General features: G+C 53.8%; 11 protein-coding genes across 11 annotated transcripts; 6 read left to right on the top strand and 5 right to left on the bottom strand.

Moving 5' to 3' along the window:
- Nucleotides 1-4: 4 nt before the first annotated feature.
- BO82DRAFT_358032 (tRNA methyltransferase TRM7) lies at nt 5-1,674 on the top strand. Its single transcript, XM_025636174.1, has one exon. It carries the CDS (start codon nt 82-84, stop codon nt 1,414-1,416), a length of 1,335 nt encoding a protein of 444 aa, XP_025487857.1. The 5' UTR covers nt 5-81; the 3' UTR covers nt 1,417-1,674.
- A 28-nt stretch (nt 1,675-1,702) lies between these two features.
- On the bottom strand, nt 1,703-2,683 carry BO82DRAFT_293131 (P-loop containing nucleoside triphosphate hydrolase protein; the record flags this gene model as incomplete). The annotated part of the gene is made up of 1 exon (XM_025631784.1): nt 1,703-2,683. One exon carries the CDS (start codon nt 2,681-2,683, stop codon nt 1,703-1,705), a length of 981 nt encoding a protein of 326 aa, XP_025487856.1.
- A 1,866-nt stretch (nt 2,684-4,549) lies between these two features.
- On the top strand, nt 4,550-5,595 carry BO82DRAFT_377815 (purine and uridine phosphorylase; the record flags this gene model as incomplete). The annotated part of the gene is made up of 2 exons (XM_025637602.1): nt 4,550-5,481; nt 5,517-5,595. The coding sequence occupies 2 exons, from the start codon at nt 4,550-4,552 to the stop codon at nt 5,593-5,595; spliced, it is 1,011 nt and encodes a 336-aa protein (XP_025487855.1).
- A 1,003-nt stretch (nt 5,596-6,598) lies between these two features.
- On the bottom strand, nt 6,599-10,028 carry BO82DRAFT_358030 (sulfite reductase subunit alpha). The gene has a single exon (XM_025636173.1). It carries the CDS (start codon nt 9,937-9,939, stop codon nt 6,802-6,804), a length of 3,138 nt encoding a protein of 1,045 aa, XP_025487854.1. The 5' UTR covers nt 9,940-10,028; the 3' UTR covers nt 6,599-6,801.
- Nucleotides 10,029-10,424: 396 nt separating this feature from the next.
- On the top strand, nt 10,425-11,426 carry BO82DRAFT_319098 (uncharacterized protein; the record flags this gene model as incomplete). The annotated part of the gene is made up of 2 exons (XM_025632664.1): nt 10,425-10,463; nt 10,618-11,426. The coding sequence occupies 2 exons, from the start codon at nt 10,425-10,427 to the stop codon at nt 11,278-11,280; spliced, it is 702 nt and encodes a 233-aa protein (XP_025487853.1). The 3' UTR covers nt 11,281-11,426.
- On the bottom strand, nt 11,410-12,295 carry BO82DRAFT_358028 (uncharacterized protein). The gene is made up of 2 exons (XM_025636172.1): nt 12,232-12,295; nt 11,410-12,155 (listed from the first exon to the last, which is right to left on the bottom strand). The coding sequence occupies exon 2, from the start codon at nt 12,048-12,050 to the stop codon at nt 11,553-11,555; it is 498 nt and encodes a 165-aa protein (XP_025487852.1). The 5' UTR covers nt 12,051-12,155; nt 12,232-12,295; the 3' UTR covers nt 11,410-11,552.
- Nucleotides 12,296-13,736: 1,441 nt separating this feature from the next.
- Nucleotides 13,737-14,484, top strand: BO82DRAFT_293212 (uncharacterized protein; the record flags this gene model as incomplete). Its single annotated transcript, XM_025631785.1, has 3 exons — nt 13,737-13,883; nt 13,933-13,983; nt 14,398-14,484. Coding segments are annotated over 3 exons (285 nt in total), but the record flags the coding sequence as incomplete, so codon positions are not given.
- Nucleotides 14,485-15,627: 1,143 nt separating this feature from the next.
- Nucleotides 15,628-16,508, top strand: BO82DRAFT_344338 (uncharacterized protein). The gene is made up of 2 exons (XM_025633656.1): nt 15,628-15,831; nt 15,882-16,508. The coding sequence occupies exon 2, from the start codon at nt 15,884-15,886 to the stop codon at nt 16,217-16,219; it is 336 nt and encodes a 111-aa protein (XP_025487850.1). The 5' UTR covers nt 15,628-15,831; nt 15,882-15,883; the 3' UTR covers nt 16,220-16,508.
- Nucleotides 16,509-17,515: 1,007 nt separating this feature from the next.
- Nucleotides 17,516-18,691, bottom strand: pre9 (proteasome core particle subunit alpha 3). The gene is made up of 4 exons (XM_025636171.1): nt 18,517-18,691; nt 18,259-18,443; nt 17,790-18,208; nt 17,516-17,715 (listed from the first exon to the last, which is right to left on the bottom strand). Exons 1-4 carry the CDS (start codon nt 18,538-18,540, stop codon nt 17,576-17,578), a joined length of 768 nt encoding a protein of 255 aa, XP_025487849.1. The 5' UTR covers nt 18,541-18,691; the 3' UTR covers nt 17,516-17,575.
- A 168-nt stretch (nt 18,692-18,859) lies between these two features.
- BO82DRAFT_319084 (FF domain protein) lies at nt 18,860-20,820 on the top strand. Its single transcript, XM_025632663.1, has 2 exons — nt 18,860-19,037; nt 19,089-20,820. Exons 1-2 carry the CDS (start codon nt 18,968-18,970, stop codon nt 20,738-20,740), a joined length of 1,722 nt encoding a protein of 573 aa, XP_025487848.1. The 5' UTR covers nt 18,860-18,967; the 3' UTR covers nt 20,741-20,820.
- Nucleotides 20,781-22,119, bottom strand: BO82DRAFT_358023 (uncharacterized protein). Its single transcript, XM_025636170.1, has one exon. It carries the CDS (start codon nt 21,957-21,959, stop codon nt 21,111-21,113), a length of 849 nt encoding a protein of 282 aa, XP_025487847.1. The 5' UTR covers nt 21,960-22,119; the 3' UTR covers nt 20,781-21,110.
- Between the last annotated feature and the right edge of the window lie 492 nt (nt 22,120-22,611).

Genomic DNA, 22,611 nt, shown 5'->3' with positions numbered 1-22,611 from the left:
CCCCCTCCATTTGCCTGCTTGGATCTGACTTGCACTCCCCAACCTTTACCTTCAATCGCATTGTTCACGGTCTGACTCAGTATGGGTAAATCCTCCAAGGACAAGCGCGACGCCTACTACCGCCTGGCAAAGGAGCAGAATTGGCGCGCCCGCTCCGCCTTCAAGCTGATCCAGATTGACGAGCAATTCGACCTATTCGAGCACGAGAACCCGGAAAAGGTGACCCGCGTCGTCGATCTGTGCGCTGCCCCCGGCAGCTGGAGTCAGGTCCTGAGTCGCGTACTGATCAAGGGCGAGAGTTTTGGGCGCCGCGCTTGGGTTGAGAAAAAACGCCGGGAGAAGGAGGCCCTCGAACGGGTCCAGAGCGATGGAAGCAGCACCGAGTCACAATCCGCGAACGAGGATGAGACGACATCGGAGGCAGAGGAGCTGAAGCCGCGCAAGAACGTCAAGATCGTCTCGATCGATCTGCAGCCCATGGCTCCCCTGGAGGGCATCACGACCCTCAAAGCCGACATCACCCACCCCTCCACCATTCCTCTTCTCCTGCGAGCCCTGGACCCCGAAGCCTACGAATCCACCACTACCAGCAGCGCTGACAACTCCTCCCCCTCCACCACCCCCACCCCGACCGCTGTCCGACCTCCGCACCCCGTCGACCTTGTCATCTCCGACGGCGCCCCCGACGTGACCGGCCTTCACGATCTAGACATCTACATCCAATCGCAACTCCTCTACTCCGCCCTCAACCTCGCCCTGGGCGTCCTTCGCCCCGGCGGCAAATTCGTCGCCAAGATCTTCCGCGGCCGCGACGTGGATCTCCTGTACGCGCAGCTGCGCACCGTCTTCGAGAAGGTCAGCGTCGCCAAGCCGCGGAGCAGCCGTGCCAGCAGTCTGGAGGCCTTTGTGGTCTGCGAGGGCTTTATCCCGCCGTCCATCCATGACGGACTGAAGGGCATGGAGGCGCTCAAGAACCCGGTCTTCGGCGGTGTCGCCGTGACGGCTCCTGCGTCCTCCGCAGGTGGCAACAACGTGGCCGTTGAGGTGGCAGATGAGACCCCTGCGGCACCCGTGCAAGTGAACCATCCGGCCCCAGCCAACACGACGCTCATCCATGACGACAGCGCGCGCCTGCTCCACCCGGAGTCGCTGGCGTCCGCTGTCCCAGAGCCGTTGGCGTATAAGCCCCTCGCCGAGAAGTTCTCCGTCGAGAACCGCTGGATCCCGCGCTTCATCGCGTGCGGTGATCTCTCGGCGTGGGACTCGGATGCCTCGTATGCCCTGCCGCCGGATCACGTTAGCCTCGACCCCGTGCAGCCGCCTACGGCGCCGCCCTATCGGCGGGCGTTGGAGCTGAGGAAGGAGAAGGGTGGAGCCTACGGGAAGACGAAGTTGGGGGCCATGGGTCGGGCTTGAGGAACGCCCTACGTACCATAATTTGCTTGGGGCTGGAGTACTTGGGCTGATTTGTGTATGTATATGATATGTTACGATGTGTTTCGTGTTCAGAGCTGTTTATGTCTGGGAATGCTTGCTTTCCGTTTTGGCTGCACGAAGCTAGATTTCTTTCCTTTGGGTGCGCGTGTGTGGTCTGTCATTTGGGGACGATATGAGGACCTTGAAAGAATATAGCAGATATACCCCATAGATTCACAAAAGATGGAAGTTGGCTTTGGTTTGATTGCTTCGTTCTACTAATTACTCACCTCGTACCTGCTTCTCTCGCTAGTGTGTCATCCACAGTCCCCTCCTTCACGGACTCCAACTGTTTGACTCCCTGCAGGTAGCGGTCGAATCGTCCAGTTACCATGATCACCTTCTTTATCATCTCGTAATTCAATCTCTTCTTCTTGAACTCCGCGAGCTGCCGAGCGGTTGTGATCGCATTACGGATCTGTCGCCCATTCATCTCGTACATGCTCAAGTCGTTGATGTGCAGAACCAGGTCGTCAAAGTCCATGCTGCAGGCCTCCGACGCGCGCAGGTGTTTGATGAAGTTGGTCCAGATCTGATGGCGTTGATCGGGCCCCAGACTCTCGTAATGGAGGGCTAGCTGGATGCGCGAGCGGAATGCCTCGTCAAAGTGGCCGACTCGGTTGGAGGTCAGGATCAGGATGCCGTTGTAATACTCGAGGACGCGGAGGAAGACGGACACGAGGGCGTTGCGCTCGAGGTCGGCCAACGTCCGCTCTTCGAGGAAGATATCGGCCTCGTCCAGGAGCACTACGCAGCCCCAGATGCGGCCCAGCCGCAGCACAGTCTCCAGGTACTTTTCCACGTCGGCCGGCCGGGTGCCAATGTCGCCGCAGGTAACCCGGTAGAGGGGCTTCCGCGCATAGTCGGCCACACTCTCAGCAGTGTAGGTCTTCCCCGTGCCCGGTCCGCCGTGGAGAAGGATGATCAGCCCATTGCCCTTTCCAGAGATCAGGTCTGTGCTTGTTTCGATGCTCAGCTGGTTCCTCACAAGGGCCTCGAGGAGATCCTTCGTCTGCTCCTCGGTCACCAGGTTCTCGAACGCCTGGGTGTTCCACCGTACGTCACTGATGTGTTCAACCTCGAGATCGATCCAGACTTTCTCTATCAGGTTGTACCCTTGCACGACACGGGGCAGCAGCAGAGGGAAAGGGTGCTCGGGGCATTGGTCTTGGGAGAGGATGTGGTCGGGTAGATCGGCATAAGCCATGGACGTCTCTCCGGCCACTTGAGTCCTGTGCATTCGCTGGTAGGTGACTGGATCGATCATGTACCTCGATTTGATACTGCTCCATGCTTGAAGACCGCCATCTTTGCCGTACTCCACATATCGTCGCCGTCGACATTTCCAAAATGAGACTCCCCGCTCGCGGAGTCTCTGCTCGACACTCGGGCCTGCAAACTTGAGAGGATAAAAGTCCAGTGAGCCTATAGGAAATATTTCCTCAACATCGCGGGCAATATTGAGTCGTTGAACTTGCCGCTGCCGGCGAAACGAGATCTGGAATGACCAAAATGCAACCTCTATGGACCATGATAGCTGAAGACATCCTCGCTGCTGGCTTGAGTTCAGCGTGTCATTCCTCGCCTTGGCCTCGTTATCCTGCGATAGGAGAACCTTTTTCTCCGGATAACTGTCCAATCCATACAGCGATGATTCGGCTTGGACTGCCTCCACCAACCTGTGACCTGGAATATAGAGGATGTCCCCCGGCTTGATCAAGTACTTAAGGAATCGGGCACACACTAAGCCTTGCTCAAACTGGGCCCGTACTCGCGCATGTTCTGAATGAAAGCCTTCTTGCACATATTGCACAAACATGTTCCACGGTCCCTGCACGCGCTCGGGAAGTGATTTCCTCATGGAGATGAACTGCTCCCAGTGATGGTATATCGCGAGGTAAGGAGCCTGCAGCTCCTGATCCCAGGACTTCTCCAGCCGCAATGGGATCCCGTTGTTCGGCGGTAATGATCGCAGGAACCGATTCATGGCTTCTACTAGTTTAGGATAGACGAATAATGTCGACTCCATACATGGCGATGGATACGCTTCATCTGACGGGTACGGATGGGTTTGACCCACCGTCGAGAAGTGATTTCCGTCAGCTCTATCCTTGCCGTAATCTCGGAAGACCACAAAGGAGAGCTCTGAATGTCGCTCGAGGTATGCTCCCATATGCAGAATGGGCTCGGTACCAGCCAGTGGCTCGTGGTACGCTATGCCACCATACCATCTGGGTTGGTCCAGGTAATGGAAAACCTCGAATGTTGCGTTGGATGATCCAGCATCTTTCTTGGGACGATGTACCCGGTGAATTACGCGCCATTCTTGAGGGACTTGTCGGCGTTTTAGCGCTTCCAAGGCTGCAATCTCCGACTTTAGTTGTGATATCCGTTGATTGACGGCTGTGCTATCCACATTCCCTCCAGCAGACTGAGTGTTGGTAGGCATGCGCCCCGAGTCTGCTTTGAGGTCTCGCCGCTTTGGTAGGATCTCTAGTTCGTGATTTGATTCGAGTGTGTCGGCTTGTCGCTTCACAGTGGCTCGACTGGGCTTCCCTGGAACCCCCTCTTGGAATTCATGCTTACCGGTCTGGAACCTTACTCTTGGTCTCGTCGGTGCTTCCTCAGCCAATTCGTGCTCGGATGAGCTACTGCGCTCTGACTGGACTACCATTCCCCTGTTTGTCGGTGAGACACGCTTCGTCGTGGCGCTCACACCTGAACAAAGACCGGTGCGGTAGTTCGATGCCTTTTGATGAAGGCTGCAGTCAATAGACTTGGTCCTCCTACTTCTGAAAGGAACCGAGGTCCAGAATCTCGGCTGGCGGCTCTTTGGAGGAAGGTAAAGTGATATTTGACATGGGTCCAAGCCCTTAAATATTCATTCCACGAGTGCTTGAAGCTCTTCAGTCTGTGTTTCGAGGGGGTGCTTCTCTGGAATCATTTGAGCACCGTCTTACTTGCAGGAAGAACCCTGCTGGTCAATCAGCTGACCACGGAGCGATCAGCGTTCTGTACATCAAGCGGGGTATTGGCTCCCTTGGTCAATAGGATTGATCTTACACAAGCGGCAATGTACCAGAATGATTACACCGTCGGTCTGGTTTCTGCACTGCCAAAAGAGCTCTATGCTATACGAGCGCTTTTCGACACCCGATACCAAGACCCCCAAGTTCACCTCGATCCTAATGATACCAATAGCTATGTTTTCGGCAGGATCGGGCACCATGATGTTGTCGCCGCGTGCCTCCCACAAGGCGAGTATGGCACGAATTCCGCCGCCGACGTTGCGTCGAACATGCACCGCAGCTTTCCTGCCCTCCGGTTCTGTCTGCTGGTAGGAATTGGAGGCGGGGTCCCCTCGAGAACTCACGACGTTCGCCTTGGAGATGTGGTGGTCAGTCAGCCGACTGAGACACACTCCGGGGTAGTCCAGTATGATCTGGGCAAAACCATGGAGGGTGGCTCCTTTCAAGCCGTGGGGGTCTTAACACGACCCCCACGTGTCCTAATGAAGGCAATCAGTAACCTCACATCCGATCCTGATCTCCCTCCAAATTTTCTTCGAGCTCTTCTGCACCAGATCGCAGCGCGCAATCCTTCCTACCGCAGTCCTGGCGCAAAGAATGATTCATTGCACCAGTCAGACGCCTTGCACAGCATATCCAGTAAGGACGGGCCGAAGGAATGCGCCTGTCCGTTGGTAGACCGACTGCAGCGCGATCATGACCACCCCCGGATATTCTATGGTGTGATCGCATCGGGTAACCAGGTCGTGAAGAGCTCAACAGTCCGGGACCAATTGGGAACTCGACACCAGATTCTCTGCGTGGAGATGGAAGCGGCCGGTGTGATGAACACAATCCCGTGCCTGGTCATCCGCGGCATCTGCGACTACGCAGATGCTCACAAGAACAAAGCGTGGCAAGAGTACGCCGCTGCGACGGCGGCAGCATATGCCAAGGTCCTCTTATCCTACGTCAGGCGTCTTAGCACCAGTGCTAAGTATTCACCAGAGCCCTCGTACAACCATCATACAGAACAAGATTACTACTCGAGCACGGAGAAGCCACCATCGCTACGCCCGACTACACCTCCTTCAGCCGAAGCACCCAGTAATCATCATCATCTGCTGTCGGCACAGAACCCAATTCCAGCCACCATTGAACAACCGAGACGAAGCACCTCGGCTGAATCAGAGCGTCTTACCGAGCGGTGTATTCTGGCCCGACGACGCCAATTCTGGAACCCGTGGCCTAGCGACGCCCTTCCAGTTCTCCATTCATTGCAAGACTGGATCGGATCTGCATCCGGCTCATCCCTCCTCGTCTGCGAGGCAGCATGCGCCGCCGCGCATCCCCGCGCCGTGGATTTGGCGGTTGAGATGGCGGACTTCCTCCGGTCGACAACCTCCAGCCAACACACTGTGCTTTATGGCTTCTCTTCCCCGCTCTTCCGCTCGCAAAGCAGCCGCAATATCGATATACTCGAATCCCTCCTTAGTCAATGTCTATCCGCCACAGCAGTAGGGTACACTCCGGAGCCTATCGACAGCCCACCCGCCAGCAATGGCCCTGGGCATCACCACGAGAAAAAACTTTTGGAGCGGCTGCTCACCACTCTCGCCCGAGTGGAGCAATGTTTCCTCATCGTCGAGGGACCGGACGCACATACTACGGAACGGCTGGTCGCCGCTCTGGCGGAGCTTGTCCAGCACCGTCCTGTCGACAGGACACTCAAGGCGATGGTCATAGGATGTGCCGGATTCCAGGCTCCTAGAATTGGACACCTTGAGCAAGAGAATAGGCTGGTTTGCATCAAGATCCCGCTTCCCTCGAGCAGGAGAAAGCCGGGCGTGGCCAAAGGACGGGCACCGCAGTGGAAGCGCCTGAAACCGTCACTTGCGGCTCCAAATGCAGGATCGCTGACTCGGCTTCCGTAGTGGGCTACGCAAATCGTAATGAAGGATTATATGTCGGGCTTGTTAAACGATCTTAATTCCAGTGCAGTTGACATGTTGCTGAAGCATGTAGGTGTGCCACGTACTGTTGACCCCTTTGTCCGGGCCTTGGGCGAGACAAACACTAGCACAATTTGATGGATTATGACAATTATACTTCGAAGTTTAATAAGATTGATATGATTGAACACTCTGAACTGGTTGATTTGGCAAGTCTATCCAAGTGAAATCCTGTCGGATGTTCTAGATGCGAAACAGCGCTAAACTCAGACAGGAAGGCCAGCTCATCGGCCGACCCTCGTGCTTTTGAAAATATACAGAAAGCGTTTCATCCTTTTTACCATCATCGCATCCCATCGTCAACTCTAGTACACCTCCAGGACGTATCTCTCCTCGTCCTTGAGCTTCTCGATCTCCTTGTGGGGCTCGACCTTCTTGCCCTGGGCCTTGGCCTCGATAGCGATGGCCTCCTCGAGGACGGCGGTGACGTCGGGCACGGGCCAAGTCGGGCCGCAGAGGTAGAATGCACCCTCCTCGCGGATGTAGGCCTGGACAATCTCGGGCAGCGTCTGGCGCATGCGGTCCTGGATGTAGATCTTCTCGGGCTGGTCACGGGAGAAGGCGCGACCGAGGACGGTGATGACACCGGCCTCCTGGTAGGCCTCCCACTCCTCACCATAGCAGTACTCCTCGCGCTGGTGACGAGAACCCATGTATAGCAGAACGGCGCCGATCTCCTTGCCCTGAGCCTTCTCAAGGGCCCGGTGCTGGACGAAGGCACGGAAGGGAGCCAACCCGGTTCCCAGACCAGCCATGATCAGGGGCTGAGTGGACTTGGGGGGCAGCTTCATCACGCTGGACTTGACGCTGACGGTGATAGGGGTGCCGGGTTGCAGGCGGCTCAGGTAACGGGTTGCCTGGCCGAAGCGGTCACGGCCACGGGGATCGGTCCAGGTAACGGCGACGATCATGAGAGCCACGGTGGTGGGGGTGACTTTCTGGCACGAGGCGATGGAGTACTCACGACGCTTCATGGGGCCGACGATGCGGATCAGGTCGTGGAAATCAGGGTGGGCAGAGGGGTATTCCAAAAGGATGTCGGCGAAGCTGACAGTGTCGACCTCAGCACGGCGCTTGAACTCCACGGCACCTTCGGGGCCGCCGAGGGTGCGGAGATCGGTCTTCTCCTTCTCGTCATCGGCGAACTCGGCAAGGGCTTCGTAGAAGCGCTTGGGAGGGCGACCGAAGATATCGATGTTCTGGACCAGCGCCTGGTAAACAGTGCGATTCTCAAGAACAGCGGGGTCCTCACGGCTGGGCACCTCCACAATGTCATCGGCGTTGAGGCCATAGAATTTGATGAACTCGAGAACATCGTTGGTGTCGTTCTCGGCGTGGACACCCAGTGCCTCACCGATGTCGTACTTGAGTCCAGAGTCGCCCAGGTCGAACTCAATGTGGAAGATGTTACGATCATAGGTGACAGGGGTCAAGCGTCTGTTCTCCTTCACGTGGACCGTGAAGGTCTTTGTAGCAAGATCAGGACGGAGGACAGTCTTGGTCTCATAGGCCTCCTTGAAGGCCAAGCCCTTGGCAGCGGCCTCCCAGTCCTTGAGGTAGGAAGCAGGCTCGCTCTCTTCCTTGTCGAAGGCAACAAAGCTGTTGGGAGAGATGTCCTTGGGCAACTGAGGAATCTGGGCTCCCTCCTCGGGAGTCTTCCAGGACTCAGGGACTTCGATCTGGCGAAGGACCTTCTCGAGGTCCTTGCTGACACTCTCCAAAGCATCAGCATTGCCCACAATCGAGGCCAGCTTCTTGATGCCAACCGATTCTTGAGTGGGCAGAGCCACGCGCAAAAAGGCGACCTGAATGACAGAGGACTCGGAGACAGACTCTCCGGCAGCGGAGGGGTCAACGAAGTAAAGGGTGATTCCGCTCTCGGCGATGGACTGTCTGAAGGCAACAGGCAGCTTCTTTTCCAGCTCATCGTCCTTCACGCCAGGAGCGTTGACAATGATCTTGCCGCCAGCCTTGACAGAAGCGACAACATCAATGTCTCCCAAAAGCTTGAGGTCTCCGACGAAGGTGGTGTCGGCGGCAGTGACGGAGTAAGGAGCGTCCAAGATCTTGGAGCTCTTGCGGATATCGACGCGGACAACTCCTCCTTGAATCAGATTATCATGGGCCTTGCTGGTAGTGACATTGCTGGCGGAGTCGGCAGCCAAAGCCTGGGAGAGAACAGTTGCGATATCACCGCCAACGGAGTTGTCAGTGTCCCAGAAAGAGTATTCCTGAACAGCGGACGGGTCCAAAAGCTGGAGGGGCTCAGTCTCGGCGCTGAACTGGACAATAGGCTTCTCGTGGATAAGCTGGAAAGCAGCGGCAGTGTTGATCAGATCCCAACGCTGAGAGCGGGGGTACTTGATGTCCACGGCGGTCGGGGCCTGCTCACGGTCGGTAGCAAAGGTGAGAGCAGCAAGAACGTCCTCATAAAGGGCGGAACGAACACCCTGTTCTTGAACGGCCTGCTCGTTGGCAACTTGTCCCAGAACACCGACAGTCTTCACAGACTTGGGCAGCACGCGCAGGAACTCTTCTTCCACGAAAGGACGGTAGACACGGACATTCACGACACCCACGCGAACACCGTCCTTGGCGAGAGAGCGGGCAATCTGGGCAGTGAGGGATGCCTCGACGGTACCGAAGGCAACCAGAACGGAGACGGGTTCGGCATGGCCATGGTACTCGAAAAGACCGTAGTCAGTTCCGAGCTCACCGTTCAAAGACTGAAGGAGCTCCAAAAGCTTGCCCTGATTGTCAAGGTGGCGGCTGCGGGAATCCTCCAGAGTCTTACGGACAGATTCGTACGTGCGAGCAAGGCCGGCCTGATCGAGGATGTCGATGACACGAGTGTGCTCCCGGCCAACGCGCACACCGTCATAGATGTGCACGGAAGGCAGGACAGAGGCGAGCAGAGTGGTCAGGAGGGCCATGTGCTGCGATTCGTGGGCAGAGGCGCTGGAAACCAGACCCAGTCCAAGCTCCTCCGCGAGGGTGAGGGCAGTGGCATAGTCGGAGACAAGGCCGTCTTCGCCGGCATAGTCGACAGCGGCAACATGTGCAGCAACAGGGCTAGCCACGGAGTAGAGCAGCGAGAGTTGCTCCAACGCGGCACGCATGTAGGGGAGGGTAGCCGATGAGGCAACGATACCCTGAGGGACGTGGCGCTTCTTCAGGTCGAAGTCCTGAGAGAAAATGTAACCGAGAGCGATGTTACCGGCACCCTGGCGGGTCTCCATGGCCTTGATCTCGGGGTATTCGCCATTGGCATTGGTCTCCTGGCTGGAAGCCCACTGGCGGAGAGCAGCATCCAGATCGAATGACTCAGGAGAGTAAGAGAAGATCTTATCACTGAGGAGGTATGCGACCTGCTGAATGAGGGTCTGGGCGGTCACATAGGTAGGACCGCTGAGGGCGGACAAGGCTGGGGAAGAGGCACCCATTGTGAGGAATTCTTGCCTGGATACCGGTGTCACACAACCGATAACTCTTAGGTGAAGACAAGAAAGAGAAAAAGAGAGAATGAGTGGAGGAAAGACGAGGGCAATGAGGGGGGGATAAAAAGCCCGTCGCCGCCGTATAGAAAAGCCCAGGGGGATCATGCCTTATCCGGCTAGTGGCAATCACGCAATTTCTTATCGATAAAAAATTGGAGGATCGGAGGCGGGACCTCAGGGCAGAATCTCTCCGCTTTCGGCCGACTTCCCCGCATTACTAATGCAAGGAACCATGGGCCTGGGCAGTGGGCACGTGAGGGGTCTTGGTGCCTGAGGCATGGATTCTCAATTAGTGTTGGACCCGCTGATCTCCCCAATACACGTCATCCCGGCGCATTTCCTTTCAAGCTGCATTGCAGGAGACTGAATCCCACAATTTACTGTATCCAGCCACTGATCCCATTCTGAATCCATTACATACAGTCAGCATAATGGCCAACGTTGCTCTACTCGGTTCTACTGGCATGGTGGTACGTACAGTCCTGAGCAAACAAGCTCTTTTTAGGCTCACGCCAAGGCCCGTGTTGTTCTCCCTTGATACATCCCTGCTCTAGACTGTCGCGATGTATATGGGAGGCTCCGAGAAAGACTCTGCTCACTTATATACTAATCGCAATTTTCCAGGGGAGCTTTATTCTCACCAGCCTCCTCAAAAACCCCTCTATCGCCCGCGTGGACACGATCTCCCGCCGCACGCCGCAGCCTGCCACAGCCGCGCCGCAGGAGAAGCTCACCACCTTTGTCTCCGACGACACCTCCAAGTGGGCCGAGCAGCTCGCGTCGCTGACCCCGACCCCTAGCATCTATATCTCCGCCTTCGGCACCACCCGCGCTGCCGCCGGCGGGTTCGACAACCAGTACAAGATCGAGCACGGCCTGAACGTCGAGACGGCGCGCGCGGCGCGCGACGCCGGCGTCAAAGTGTACGTGCTGATCTCCTCGTCGGGCGCCGACAAGGGCTCGTTCTTCGCCTACCCGCGGATGAAGGGGGAGATCGAGGAGGACGTCAAGGCGCTGGGCTTCGAGCGGACCGTCATCTTGCGGCCTGGGCTGATCGGCGGGCAGCGCCAGGAGAGTCGCCCGACCGAGGCGGTGGTGCGTGGGTTCGCGGGTCTCCTGGGAAAGGTTCACTCCAGCCTGAAGGACGGATGGGCGCAGGATGCGGATGTCATCGGCCGTGCCGCTGTCAATGCCGGCCTCAAGGTGCTGGAGGGCGATGTCCCTGCGGGAAGTGAAAAGGTCTGGACGCTGCATGGGAGCGAGATCCTTCAGTTGGGTAAGGAGTAGAAAGAAAGAAACATCATGGACCAGCTTCGCAGCATTGTACCCCCTGGCTTTCTGGAGTTGGTGTAATATTAGTTGTGCATTATTTTTATGTGTTCATGGGAACCAAAGTTGTGATTGAAGGACTGGACTGGGATAGGAGTTCCAAGTCAATTATATATCTCTTAATACAACTATCGTTACCACATACAGCCGCAAGAACCAGAACAATTCGATGACAGGCAATTATATCACGCTTCTATTACAAAGTAGGTATGACAGAGATCTCTCTTCTATCAATACTTCTTATTCCAATCATTCACCTCCTTCCCCTTCTTCGTCTGGCCTCGCTTGCTCGACGCCTCCCGATCCGCGTTCCGCTCCGGGGCCCCCTCCGTGGGATCCCGCCCCTCGCTGACGCCCTTGTTCGCGCCGCTGACGTTCAGCGGGTTGCTGACTTTACCGCTCTGGTTGGTCTCCTCCTGCGCCGCCTCGATCTGGCTCTCCGGCGAGGTCTTCGAGGGGTCGAAGGCCGCGTCGTGCTGCGAGACCTCCTGGTCGGTGCCGGTCTTGGAAAATTCCGAGGGCTGCGGGTCCAACACGTTTCGGTCGCCGGACTTCATCTCTTTGCGTTGACCTTGGGACGTGCGGAGCGCGGGAATGGAGTGAAAGGTTCGTTGCGTCTTAGGGTTCAGGGCTGCGGCGGCGGGGGTCTGCCGAAGGGGCTGGATGATGTTGCTGCTGCTGCTCTGGCGGAGAGCGCTCCGGTTGATGATTGTGATTTGTTTGAACATGATTGATGTTTAATAGTGTATTGGTTTGGCAATAGAATTCGGGAATTGGGAGAAATGGAGCAATTGAAATATGTCGAATGGTACAGTATGTATAGTCTTGTAGTACTGGAAGCGCGAGGTATGAGTGTATTTGTCGCTGAGTCAATGCGGCTCGTTTCTTGGAGGAATTTGAGGAACTTACAGATGAATGAGGACTTGAGCAGTATTAGATGGGATTGAAAAGGTATGATGGAAGAACAAGATCGATGTGAGGGAGGGAGAGAGGGAATTGGAAGGTGGAATGCCCGCCGCTCGCCCTCATCATGTTGACGTCATCGGTACTGCAGAGGACATGGCTACCACGTGACGTGAATATACCGGGCATTGTGCCATCGCAAGCAATGCATGTCTATTTTATTCGACCCAGGAATTGACCATCTGGTTTTACGTGGATATTTACTTTGCAGAAGACGATGCGATCTGTGGAATGATATTTTGCAGGTGAAATCAAGTGCATTTACCTCAACTTACGGTAGCTTTACGACTAGCTTTTTCTTGACAATGCCGAATTGACGTACGCGAAGACTATGCAAAAGATAGTATATACGGCTTGCTGTAATGCTCAATGTCAGATCGACTAGAATCTGCTGAGAGATGGACGTAACACTCTGAGAATAGCTGCTAAGAAAGAAACTTATTTGCCGGATGGTAGTAGTTTCTGTAAAACCGTCGACGAAGTCTGCCCGATATGCCACGTCAATTATCACATACCTGACATGATCCTCGGCCGATTCTTGGAGTGTGATGGGCACAGTCCTCGTGCATCTCGGTACCAGAATATAATATCACCTTCGAGGCGGTTCTCTCCGCTGGGACCAACACCTTCACGCAAGGCTTGCGTAGAATGAGAACTGTCTAGATGCCCGGCCTGTCCACAATTGAATTGAGACACTATGCATAGGGCCGGGTCGTTATCGACCATGCTGTGACTTGCAAATGTCCTGACTCGAAGAGGAAAGTGCAATCGTAGAACTACCCGAACATACTTGGCCCGCCATTCGACTTCAAGAGGAGAGCAAGGTTTAGGCTAGGAGCAGGGGTCTAAACTATGCAGGACGCACCTTTCGTAGCCCAAGCCTAGATCCCGCAGGGAAACAACTTCAGGTGCCAACTTGCAGATGCGAGGACCCGGAATTCATCCATACTAGTTTTGTTAATGCGTGTTTCTCATGGGCTCAAGATATCGCGACAGGGATCTTCTTAGCTTGCATGCACCTCCCGAGCAGCCTGTCAGCTGGTGAACTTCATTGGATATGGAGCGCTGACGCTATTTAATAGCCTTTCGAAAATGGACCAATCTCGGTCCGTGGTCTCGAAACAGCAAAGAGTGCGTTCTCACCTTAATGCCCCCAATACTTGTTTCGCAGGTTCCATTTGTTGACTGCAAGAGAAAAAGGTACGCGCAGAAGCGCAGAAGAAGCCGGTCACGTTACAATCACGGGATTGAAGGAACCCAGCATAGTGGTGCGCGTGGGTGGGTCTCAAAATCCAATTTCAACGTCGTCAGAAGTATAAGTGAAAGTTATTGTAGTATGCAGCTGGAATTAATCGAGCTGTTGCAGCCAGAAAATCACCCAGTAGTTTTGGGGGTACTGAAAGGGAATCGGCCGGTCTAGGAAGGCCATTTTCTTTTCAGATCCGTAGGCCCCGAATCCTTGTTTCCAATGTGCAATCGCCACAGGCGAGGCTGGATTAGAAACATCCGAAGTAAGACAGCCTGCGAGAAGAGGCAGATGGGTGGCAAATCGCGCTCTGGCACCCGGTGGGAGGAAAAGTCTGAATTCAATGCACGGTGTGTTATCGATGCGATTTCATCATGGCGGTGGTCAGCCAAATCCGGCAGCTGCTGAGTTGGCAACCGCTATCAGTCCATGGATCTATGCTCGTCCACCCAGTGTAGCGGACGCCAGAGCGCACCAGCCGATGATTTGATGCTCAATGCTACAGGCAGACAAGTAAGAGCCTTCCAGGCAATTTTCTTCTAGGATGTCCGGACAAGCGGAGATGTGGGAGTATTGAGCCCCTATTCGCCGAGTCGGAGGCAAGTCAAAGCGAAATTGACAGCCTCAGAGCCCTTCTAACATCGTAATGATCAGTTTCCAGTTGAGAACAGTCCTCCATCAGCACAGCAGACTCGAATATTGAGCAATTGAGCCAGACGAAGGGTGCCACGTCAGTGAGTCTCCGAGCTCTAATGCAGCTGCATGGATTCAACTGTAGGTGCACCGTACCACAGTCGGTATTTGCCATGGCTGATGAGCACAAATGATATCCTATCGTTTCAGCGGAGCAAAGCAAGTAAATGAAGATAAACCCTGCACCTGAGCGGGGGCACATGCGGGATTATTCCTCTGCAGATGTGGGAGATCAGCTGAAGAGAATCGGTCCCTCATAGAAGCCTGAGCTCGCCATGCAAATGCAAGTCATGTTCACTCTAAAGGGTCATGTCCAAGGATAAACCAGGTGCCAATCGAGGTCTTCCAGTGACGCGTCTTTCGCCACCATGGATGGAGCGAAGAGAATTTCCTTGGTAAGTGATGACCAGACGGAAGCATGCGGAGTATACGAGACGGTCACAGGCACGAAGGTTAGTCCATCTGCGAAAGATCGATCAGTGTCCAACAAATTGGCTAAAGAGACTTATTAGTGTTGCAGCCAGACAACGGAACCCTGGCCTATTGGGCAGGCTGGCAGCTAGAAGTTCGAAAAAGAAAAATGCACCCAGAAGCGGATTGAATCTAGAATCCGGCTTCTTTCTCGGCATGACTCCGTTGCAGAATGTATGCCACTAGAATTGCTTGCGATTGAACTAATTGGTCGTGAGCAAGTCGTCACGATATCATGGATGGGAGAGCATGTAACAAACCAGACTAGGTGATCACACTGACGTTTCAAACGGCACCCGTAGTTTCCTATCCCCTCAATGCCGAAATGTTAGGTTGCCGTTCAACGGGAAGGAAAAGGCCTTCGATGTAAGACGGACAGCATGACAGCTGGCACAAAAGTAAAAAAGACTGTCTCATGCAGGAGCTTTGATTCAGCAGCAAGCGGATGGTTTGGTTGATTCCTGAATTCCGGTTCGTACGCAGCGGAAAGCCATAGACGAAGCGGGGACGATCAATGGAGCATCTCAGGCTGCAGCAATAATCCGAGCTAACAGGACAAAGGCCAAAAGAGATCATTCATAGCGAATGAGGGATTTTCAACACGGGCTGGATGAGAGAACACGACAGCAGGATGTATGCATTTGTGAATCACCCGGTGATTACAGTTGCCCCGAACAGGAAGGGTGTGGATATTTCGTGTCTCCACAGTCAGGGAAATTCCAGCATAGCCAACCGCGAAACCACTGAATGGGGTGGTGTGGGTGTGATGATAGAACGCCGTAGTCGACAAGCCATCGGATGCTGAGCTGAATTCGATCGACAATTGATGGGCATGGGACGATAATTGGTCGTCTTGTAACATGAACGCTTTTGACGAAACATAAATAGGGCCACGGAGGCCGTCCCCTCCTCGAATTCTGAATCAATAACCGTTTCACACTCTGCTTCTTCAAGAATAACCATTTGAAATAAGACTTTGTTGTTGATTAAAGGTGTTTCAATTCTAAGGCAACCTTCAACCTTCAAGAGTCTTGTGCAAGCTTAGCCTATCAAATCTCAGCACGGCGGCAGGATCTTGGAGCGGACCAATAGAACACAAGCCAGACACTTGAAACCGCAAGCTGCAGCAACGGAGAGTGAGTTTCATCCAGCCCCTAGAAAACCATTAGCTGACAGCAAGAATAAGATATGTGCTTCTACAACCAGAGGAAGTTTTCATGCGGTGACTGGAGTTGGACCAACTTCGCTCACCGTTGCAATTACGAGTACCGCACGGGCGAGACGTGTGGCATGAGACTTGTGAATGAGACCTTCAACGAGAAGGCGAAATGCCGCCTGTGCGATAAGATTGATACCAAGGTGCGGCGGCGAAACGCCGAGGTGGACAGATTGACTCGATGGAAGCGAGAGGGAGGCACTCTCGTAGCTTCCATGGAACGAAGTCAGAATCTGATCAAGGAGCTCGATAGAGAGATCTTCCAGCTGGAGAGAGAGAAGCAAGACAAGCAGCGAGCACTGTCATAGGAGGGCATGGTAATCTGCGGTGAGAAAATGGGGTGAGAATGTTGTGAGCCAAATGCTGTTTCTTTTCTTCGAATTTCAGATTCCCTCATTGGTTATGCTTCGGCCATTCTTCTTGTTTGTATCTTTGGTGGTTAGCCCCTGGGTCTCACTGTCAATGTGTCACATTATGTGAACTCGACCATTGTTCATTTCAAACTCGTCTTTTCAGGCTGCAGCCACACAATGGTCGGCGGATAGTTTTCATTTTGAGCATAAGGTCCTGAGCAAAAGAGATCAGATCCAATAAGGGTGTTTCAAATGCTGAACATCTGGCAATTCCAGGCGCCATCCCTCGGTAGAAGTTCCACACCGTAAGCGCCGATGTTGATGAGCGGCTCATCAAAGCCAGAAGACCGTTTCACCATAGCAATTGTTCGCTGGAGGGGGCATCAATGCTGTCAATTACAGTATAAATTGTTCCTTCTGTAAAGGAGGCCCTATAAGTCGAGGTAGTTGCCCTGGCGTCATGATAGAGAACAGTGAGAGTTGCGGACGAACGATGGGTTTAGAGATATAGAGAGCTGGATCAATGGAGGGATATAGACCAAACCCCGCGTTTCGGCAATCGCCACGTGATGGCCCTCCTGTTTGGGTTAGAGGCGTCCTGTCCCAGTCTGTCAACTGCCAGCCCCCGGTGATGGATGAATTCAGCACCACGACATCAATCCGTCAAAGTTGGCTCCTTGCTGACCTCCAACCAAGCTCCGCTGTGATGTTCTGAGATATATGGTCTGGACGTGGCCCTGCCTTGCGTATTCGTGCTTATAATGGATCAACCGAATGTGCTGCACCCAGGGCCAGGATACAGCCAATATTCGACATAAAAAACTGCAGGATGCCCTTTCGCCCATAACTTGTATAAAATAGGCACTGGACGAAAATGTGGTCTGATATCGGGGCGTCATATTTATATAGGAAAGGAATGTGGCACCCTGGGCTCAGGGAAGCCCTTCGTTTGTTCAGGCGCCCAATGTCAATGAGGTCTTCGTCAGCTACGTGGACCATTCATCTTCGGAGATCTGTGAAGAACCGGATCGGATGTCCCTCAGACACACGAGAGGACAAATGTACAATGAATTGTCCGGGAGCCAGCTTGATATCGCCGCTTGCCACGTCACCCGTCGACAACGTCAGTTACGCTTCAGGTGCAGCTTCAGGGAAGTGTTCTGTGTGCCATGATTTGATGCAGGTCTCTCCTAGCAAGCTACATGCCTATGAGCGGTGCAAAGCCTACGGATGTATAGCTGAAGAACGTTTGGTCAATGGAAACAAATGATATTATCTTGGTCAAAAAGCAGAAAGCTGTCATTCACTCATTTATTTGATCTCACCAGCCTCGGGCTCATCGTCAACCTTGGCCAATCCGTGTTCTTTCAATAGAGCATTAATCTCATCGGCGCTCCACAGATGGTGATAGATCTTGCCTTCAGGCGTTCTTCCCACCGTCGCGAATTCGACTATTTGAAATGTGCATGTTAGCAGATGATGCGGCTGCGATACAGTTTGTAGGATCCGGAAAGGAACCACTTACTCTTCTCACTGCTCAACTTCGTTGAGTCCATCGTCTTGCTCAAGACCTTCACCGCCATGGCGCAGGCCTCCTTCAGATCGCAGTCCTCCTTGTAGTCTTGCTTGAGCAAACTTTGGGCACTTGCGTTGTTGGCACCCACGCTGGTCGCTTTCCAACCACCGTAGTTACCGCTAGGGTTGCTCTGGTACAACTGGAACTGCCGAAGAGGGTCATAACCCGCATAGATGAACGACACACCGAAGGGACGAAGACCACCGTGCTGGGTATATCCTTGTTTCAGATCGCACAACCGACGGACAAGTTGCTCGCAAGGGATCTCTTCGTTGTAGGTAAGGAGGTACCGCTGAGCGGCTTGTCGGGCGTAGTTGATCAGGATGTTCGCATCTGCCGTCATACCAGCAACGGCACAGATCATGTTGCTGCCCAAAATGTTAGGCCAGTAAGGAGCGGTAGGATAAGGGCTGCATACTCGTTCAGTGTGTACAGCTTCTCGGCAGATGTGTCCTGCTCGAGCAGCTTGCTGGTGACCTTCTTCTCCGCGGCAAGGACGATTCCATCCTTGGCCAGAATACCCAGAGCAGTACCGGCGTGCGAGATGGCTTCTAACGCATACTCAACCTGGTACAGTCGACCTTCGGGGGAGAAGATGGTTGTCTGTCGAAGAACGTCATCGGGTCAGCTAGGAAGCTTCCTAAAGAACAATTAATCATCGGGGGAACAAGCATACTCTGGAATCGTATCTTCTTGACATCTTGGACTAATTTAACAACTAACGAAAGATTCCAGTTGTGTATGTCAAGCAAAGAGAGAGGGTGGGAATGAGCGGAGTTGTGATGGGGAGAAGGTGAAGGGAGATGCCGAGCAAGCTGTGCTGTGGAAGGTCGGATGAGCTCCCGTTGGAAGTGAGCGAGTGAGTGACCGACCAGGCAACTTCGCCCTGGCGCGTCCACCAGCCAGCCCGCCCGGGCTGACTTGACCATCCGTCCGCCAAGCTCGGACCACCCCGAGATTCCATGCGAAGCTCTCCGCGACACTGGCGCAAATTATCTTTCAACGGCGCTTCCAGCCTTCAACCATCTGGCTAAAAATTCTTCGATTATCTGATAAAACATCTTTACTCAATTTATGTATCTAAAATCCATTTGAGTGGAACTCGCATTGCATAATCATATTTCACCATGCTAAGGTCGACATATACCCCACCTCCTCCGCTACCTCCAGGATGGACCGAACATAAAGCTCCTACAGGTTTGCTCATCCAAACAGAGTCGCTTAAGTCCCATTCCTAATTTGAACTAGGACATACATACTATTACAATGCGCAAACCAAGCAATCCACCTACACCAGACCCCTACCAGTTCCGACCCAACCCCAACCGCCGACAATAACGCCGCAACAACCCACATTCAACACGAACATAGACACACTGCCTCCATTCTCTTCTACTCCGTATGCGCCTCACGGATTCGGCCTCGGTGGAACTGGCTCCAATGCCATCCCTCAATATGGACAGCAGCAAGGAACTCAGGGCCAAGGGAATTTCCGTGGCGGAAGAAGCAACTATGATCGCCGACGCCGGGGGCCTGAAGACAGGCCCAAGAAAAAGCACGCAGTACCAGGATGCGCGCCGTGGGTGCTTGTGAAGACGAAACTCGGAAGACGATTTGTTCACAATCCGGAAACAAACGAGAGTTTGTGGAAAATCCCTCCCGAGGTGATGAAAGGGGTTCTCGAGTTCGATCGCTTGGAACAAGAGGTACTGGCGAGAAAGGAACGGGGTGAAGATATCCAGGATGTTCGAGACCTGGAACATGCAGAGGGCAGTTCAGGGGAGAAACAGGAAGCCGAGGTTTCGGCAAGCGGGCCCCCAGCACACGCCGAGGAGGACAGCGATGAGTATGAGGAAGTCGAGGTTACGGACGACGAGGATGAAGACCAACCTTTCAAACGACCGAAGACCGATGAGGATGAAGGTCACCCACAACCTGTGGAATTCACCGAGGAAGATATGGAATATCAGTTGGCAGCGATGGGAGAAGATTACGGTCTTGACCCCGGCGAGTATGGCGAACCAGGCGAGGAGGGTTGGGAAGAGGGTGCTGAAGGTCTGCCGCTCACGGAGGAGGATGCTACGGCTCTATTCCGTGACCTCCTCGACGATTTCCATATCAATCCCTTCACGACCTGGGAGAAGATCATTGAAGAAGGCCACATCATCAACGACAGCCGCTATACTGTTCTCCCGAACATGAAAACGCGTCGCGACGTCTGGTCGAACTGGAGTCGCGATCGTATCCAAGAAATCAAGGAGCGCAAGCAGAAGCAAGAGAAGAAAGACCCACGCATAAAATACCTGTCATTCTTGCAGGAACACGCAACCCCAAAATTGTACTGGCCAGAGTTCAAACGGAAACATAGGAAAGAGCCAGAGATGAAAGACCCACAGCTTTCGGACAAAGACCGGGAGAAGTTCTACCGCGACCTGGTATCTCGAATGAAGCAGCCCGAAAGCAGTCGAAAATCCGATCTTTCAGCTCTGCTCAAATCTGTGCCTTTGCATGAATTGCACAAATCATCCAACCTCGAAGCGCTCCCCACATCTATCATTACCGATCTCAGATACATCGCACTAGCTCCCAAAGTACGTGATCCGCTTATCGAGACGTACATCTCGACATTGCCTCCGGCGCCAGAGGATAACCTCACCGCCGAGGAAAGGGAAGAGCTGGAGCGAAAGAGAGTGGAGCGCGAAAAGCGTGAGAGGGCTCTGGCGGAACGTGAAAAACAAGTTGAAGACGAAAAGCGGAAGCAGAAGGGCGAACTTATCCGTGGCAAACATCTCCTACGAGAAGGTGAGGTTGAGCTTGAGGAAGCTATGCAAGTCAACAAGGGCGGCCTGCGCAGCTACCTGGAGGCAGAGGAACAATCTTCCAGACCTGAAGGGTCATAGGGAGCTTTTGTGAAGTGCAAATCATGTATAGGATAATCACGACATTAGATGACTGTAAGATACAGGTTGAATCATTTCTGTCTCTATCTAAAGGATCAATCACACGACGCTTATGATTCAGCTATGCGGGCGTAATATGCCCTGCCATACAAGCAAGCGCAGATGGGGAGGTATGAAAGAGCAAGTAAGCTAACAGGACAGCACTCGCGCTGCCAATACTGTGGCGGATTAAGATGATTAGTAGCAATCTTGTATGATCGCACATAGCTCATGGGGTATCATTGTAAGTTTTTAGAAAAGTTCTGGACCTCCCTCTTTGTGAAATGACGCCGTTGTTTTATGTCCCACGCCTGAACCCTGACCCCAGTAATTACCGGAACCTCCAGTTGTCCCAATCATCATCGTCATCGTCGTCGTCGTCGTCGTCATCATCATCATCATCATCCTGTTCTTCTTCATTCTCGTGACGGCGTCCAGCGTAGCCCAGCTCATCCTGCGGCGCAGGGCCCGCGGATGGAGATTTATCCATATCTTGCACTGTGACGTCCTCGGTAGGTCTAAGTTGCCGCAGCTCTTCGCGTTTTTGTTTGAGGCGCTTGAGGCGCTCCTCTAGCTGGTCCATCTCGTCGAACTCGTTCTCCATGAAGCGCGCCGCATCCTCCCGCTCCCCCTCCGCCTCCACCTCGCGGTTCTTGCCTATCGTCTCAGATTCGCGTTGCTGCTGTGCAGCAATCTCTTCCGCGGTGAGGGGCGCTGCTGAGATGGTTGCCGTCGCGGTCAGCGCCGCGGGCCGGTGTGGCATGCGAGTTGGCGCCACCACCTCGCGCTCAAAAGCCGCCCACTCATCCTCATCCACGGTTTGAGGAAGTGATGCTGGGTCTGCCCCAGCAGGGATTTCTGATGTTTGGCCCACCGGCTCGGAGGGCTCGTGCTCGATGGGAGCGTCTGACGGGGCTTCGGGGCTGGCGACTTCCTCGTCTAATTGTTCGTACTCCTCCTCGTGTTCCTCCTCGATGGCTGTCGCGCTCGGTGGCTGTATCGTCATATGCCCCGCCGCTGAATTGGATTCTGCGCCGGCCGACCTGACCCTCTTGCGCATCGGGTCGTCTGCGGGATCTACCTTTCTTTTCTTGGTTACACGGTTGCCCGTGCTCCCTGTCTGAGAGGAGCCCTTGCGGGTGGCGAGCTCATTGCGGAGTAATGAGCGAACATCGGCCATGATCTTTCTTCTGGGAGTAGGTATAAATGCTATGATAATGGAAAGAGATGAAAAGAGGGGATGTGGAAGCGTTTGGTTGGAATTACTAGGTAGGTAGGTAGGTAGGTAGGTAAAGTAAGGAATCCTTTTTCAAGCCAGGCGATTAGAAAATCAATCTATGTGGGGATTCCGGAGAAGCTTTGGAAGGGCGGCGAAGAATAAACGCGACGAGAACGGGCGACGGGCGCACCGCGCGCCAAGCCGACTCCGCGGAGCCGCAGTCACGTGGTATGTATTTTGCTGATTCAGCATTCTAACGTAATCGGTAAGCGAGCGACGCGCGCAAGCGAGTGACGCACCTCCGCGCATTTTGCCCGTGGTTGAAATACTCACCAAATTCAATTAGCAACCATGCCACCAAAAGTGCGTCAAAATCCAAAAGATTCTCTAGAACAAGAGGGGAGGATATTACTTGCAATCTCTGAATTAAAAAAACGGGAAAAATTATCTGTACGAGAAGCGGCGCGTGTTTACAATGTCCCTGAACCTACCCTCCGGAGAAGACTAAAAGGCCATACCTTTCGACATGACACGCGCGCGAACTCACATAAGTTGACCTACAATGAAGAAGAATCGCTTGTACGATGGATCCTCTCCCTAGATCAGCGTGGTG

This window comes from Aspergillus uvarum (genome assembly GCF_003184745.1).
Source record: "Aspergillus uvarum CBS 121591 unplaced genomic scaffold BO82scaffold_65, whole genome shotgun sequence".
Lineage (NCBI taxonomy): Eukaryota > Fungi > Ascomycota > Eurotiomycetes > Eurotiales > Aspergillaceae > Aspergillus > Aspergillus uvarum.
This window is presented reverse-complemented; position numbering and strand designations above follow the sequence as displayed.

Excerpts from the sequence above, each read along its gene's own strand:
- BO82DRAFT_358032 (XM_025636174.1), top strand. The coding sequence starts at position 82 with ATGGGTAAATCCTCCAAGGACAAGCGCGACGCCTACTACCGCCTGGCA.
- BO82DRAFT_358030 (XM_025636173.1), bottom strand. The coding sequence starts at position 9,939 with ATGGGTGCCTCTTCCCCAGCCTTGTCCGCCCTCAGCGGTCCTACCTAT.
- BO82DRAFT_358028 (XM_025636172.1), bottom strand. The coding sequence starts at position 12,050 with ATGTTCAAACAAATCACAATCATCAACCGGAGCGCTCTCCGCCAGAGC.
- BO82DRAFT_344338 (XM_025633656.1), top strand. The coding sequence starts at position 15,884 with ATGTGCTTCTACAACCAGAGGAAGTTTTCATGCGGTGACTGGAGTTGG.
- pre9 (XM_025636171.1), bottom strand. The coding sequence starts at position 18,540 with ATGTCAAGAAGATACGATTCCAGA. Across the intron at positions 18,444-18,516 it reads CAAGAAGATACGATTCCAGA|ACAACCATCTTCTCCCCCGA; the intron begins GTATGCTTGTTC and ends GTTCTTCGACAG. Across the intron at positions 17,716-17,789 it reads GAAGTTGAGCAGTGAGAAGA|TCGAATTCGCGACGGTGGGA; the intron begins GTAAGTGGTTCC and ends CATTTCAAATAG.
- BO82DRAFT_319084 (XM_025632663.1), top strand. The coding sequence starts at position 18,968 with ATGCTAAGGTCGACATATACCCCACCTCCTCCGCTACCTCCAGGATGG. Across the intron at positions 19,038-19,088 it reads CGAACATAAAGCTCCTACAG|GACATACATACTATTACAAT; the intron begins GTTTGCTCATCC and ends AATTTGAACTAG.
- BO82DRAFT_358023 (XM_025636170.1), bottom strand. The coding sequence starts at position 21,959 with ATGGCCGATGTTCGCTCATTACTCCGCAATGAGCTCGCCACCCGCAAG.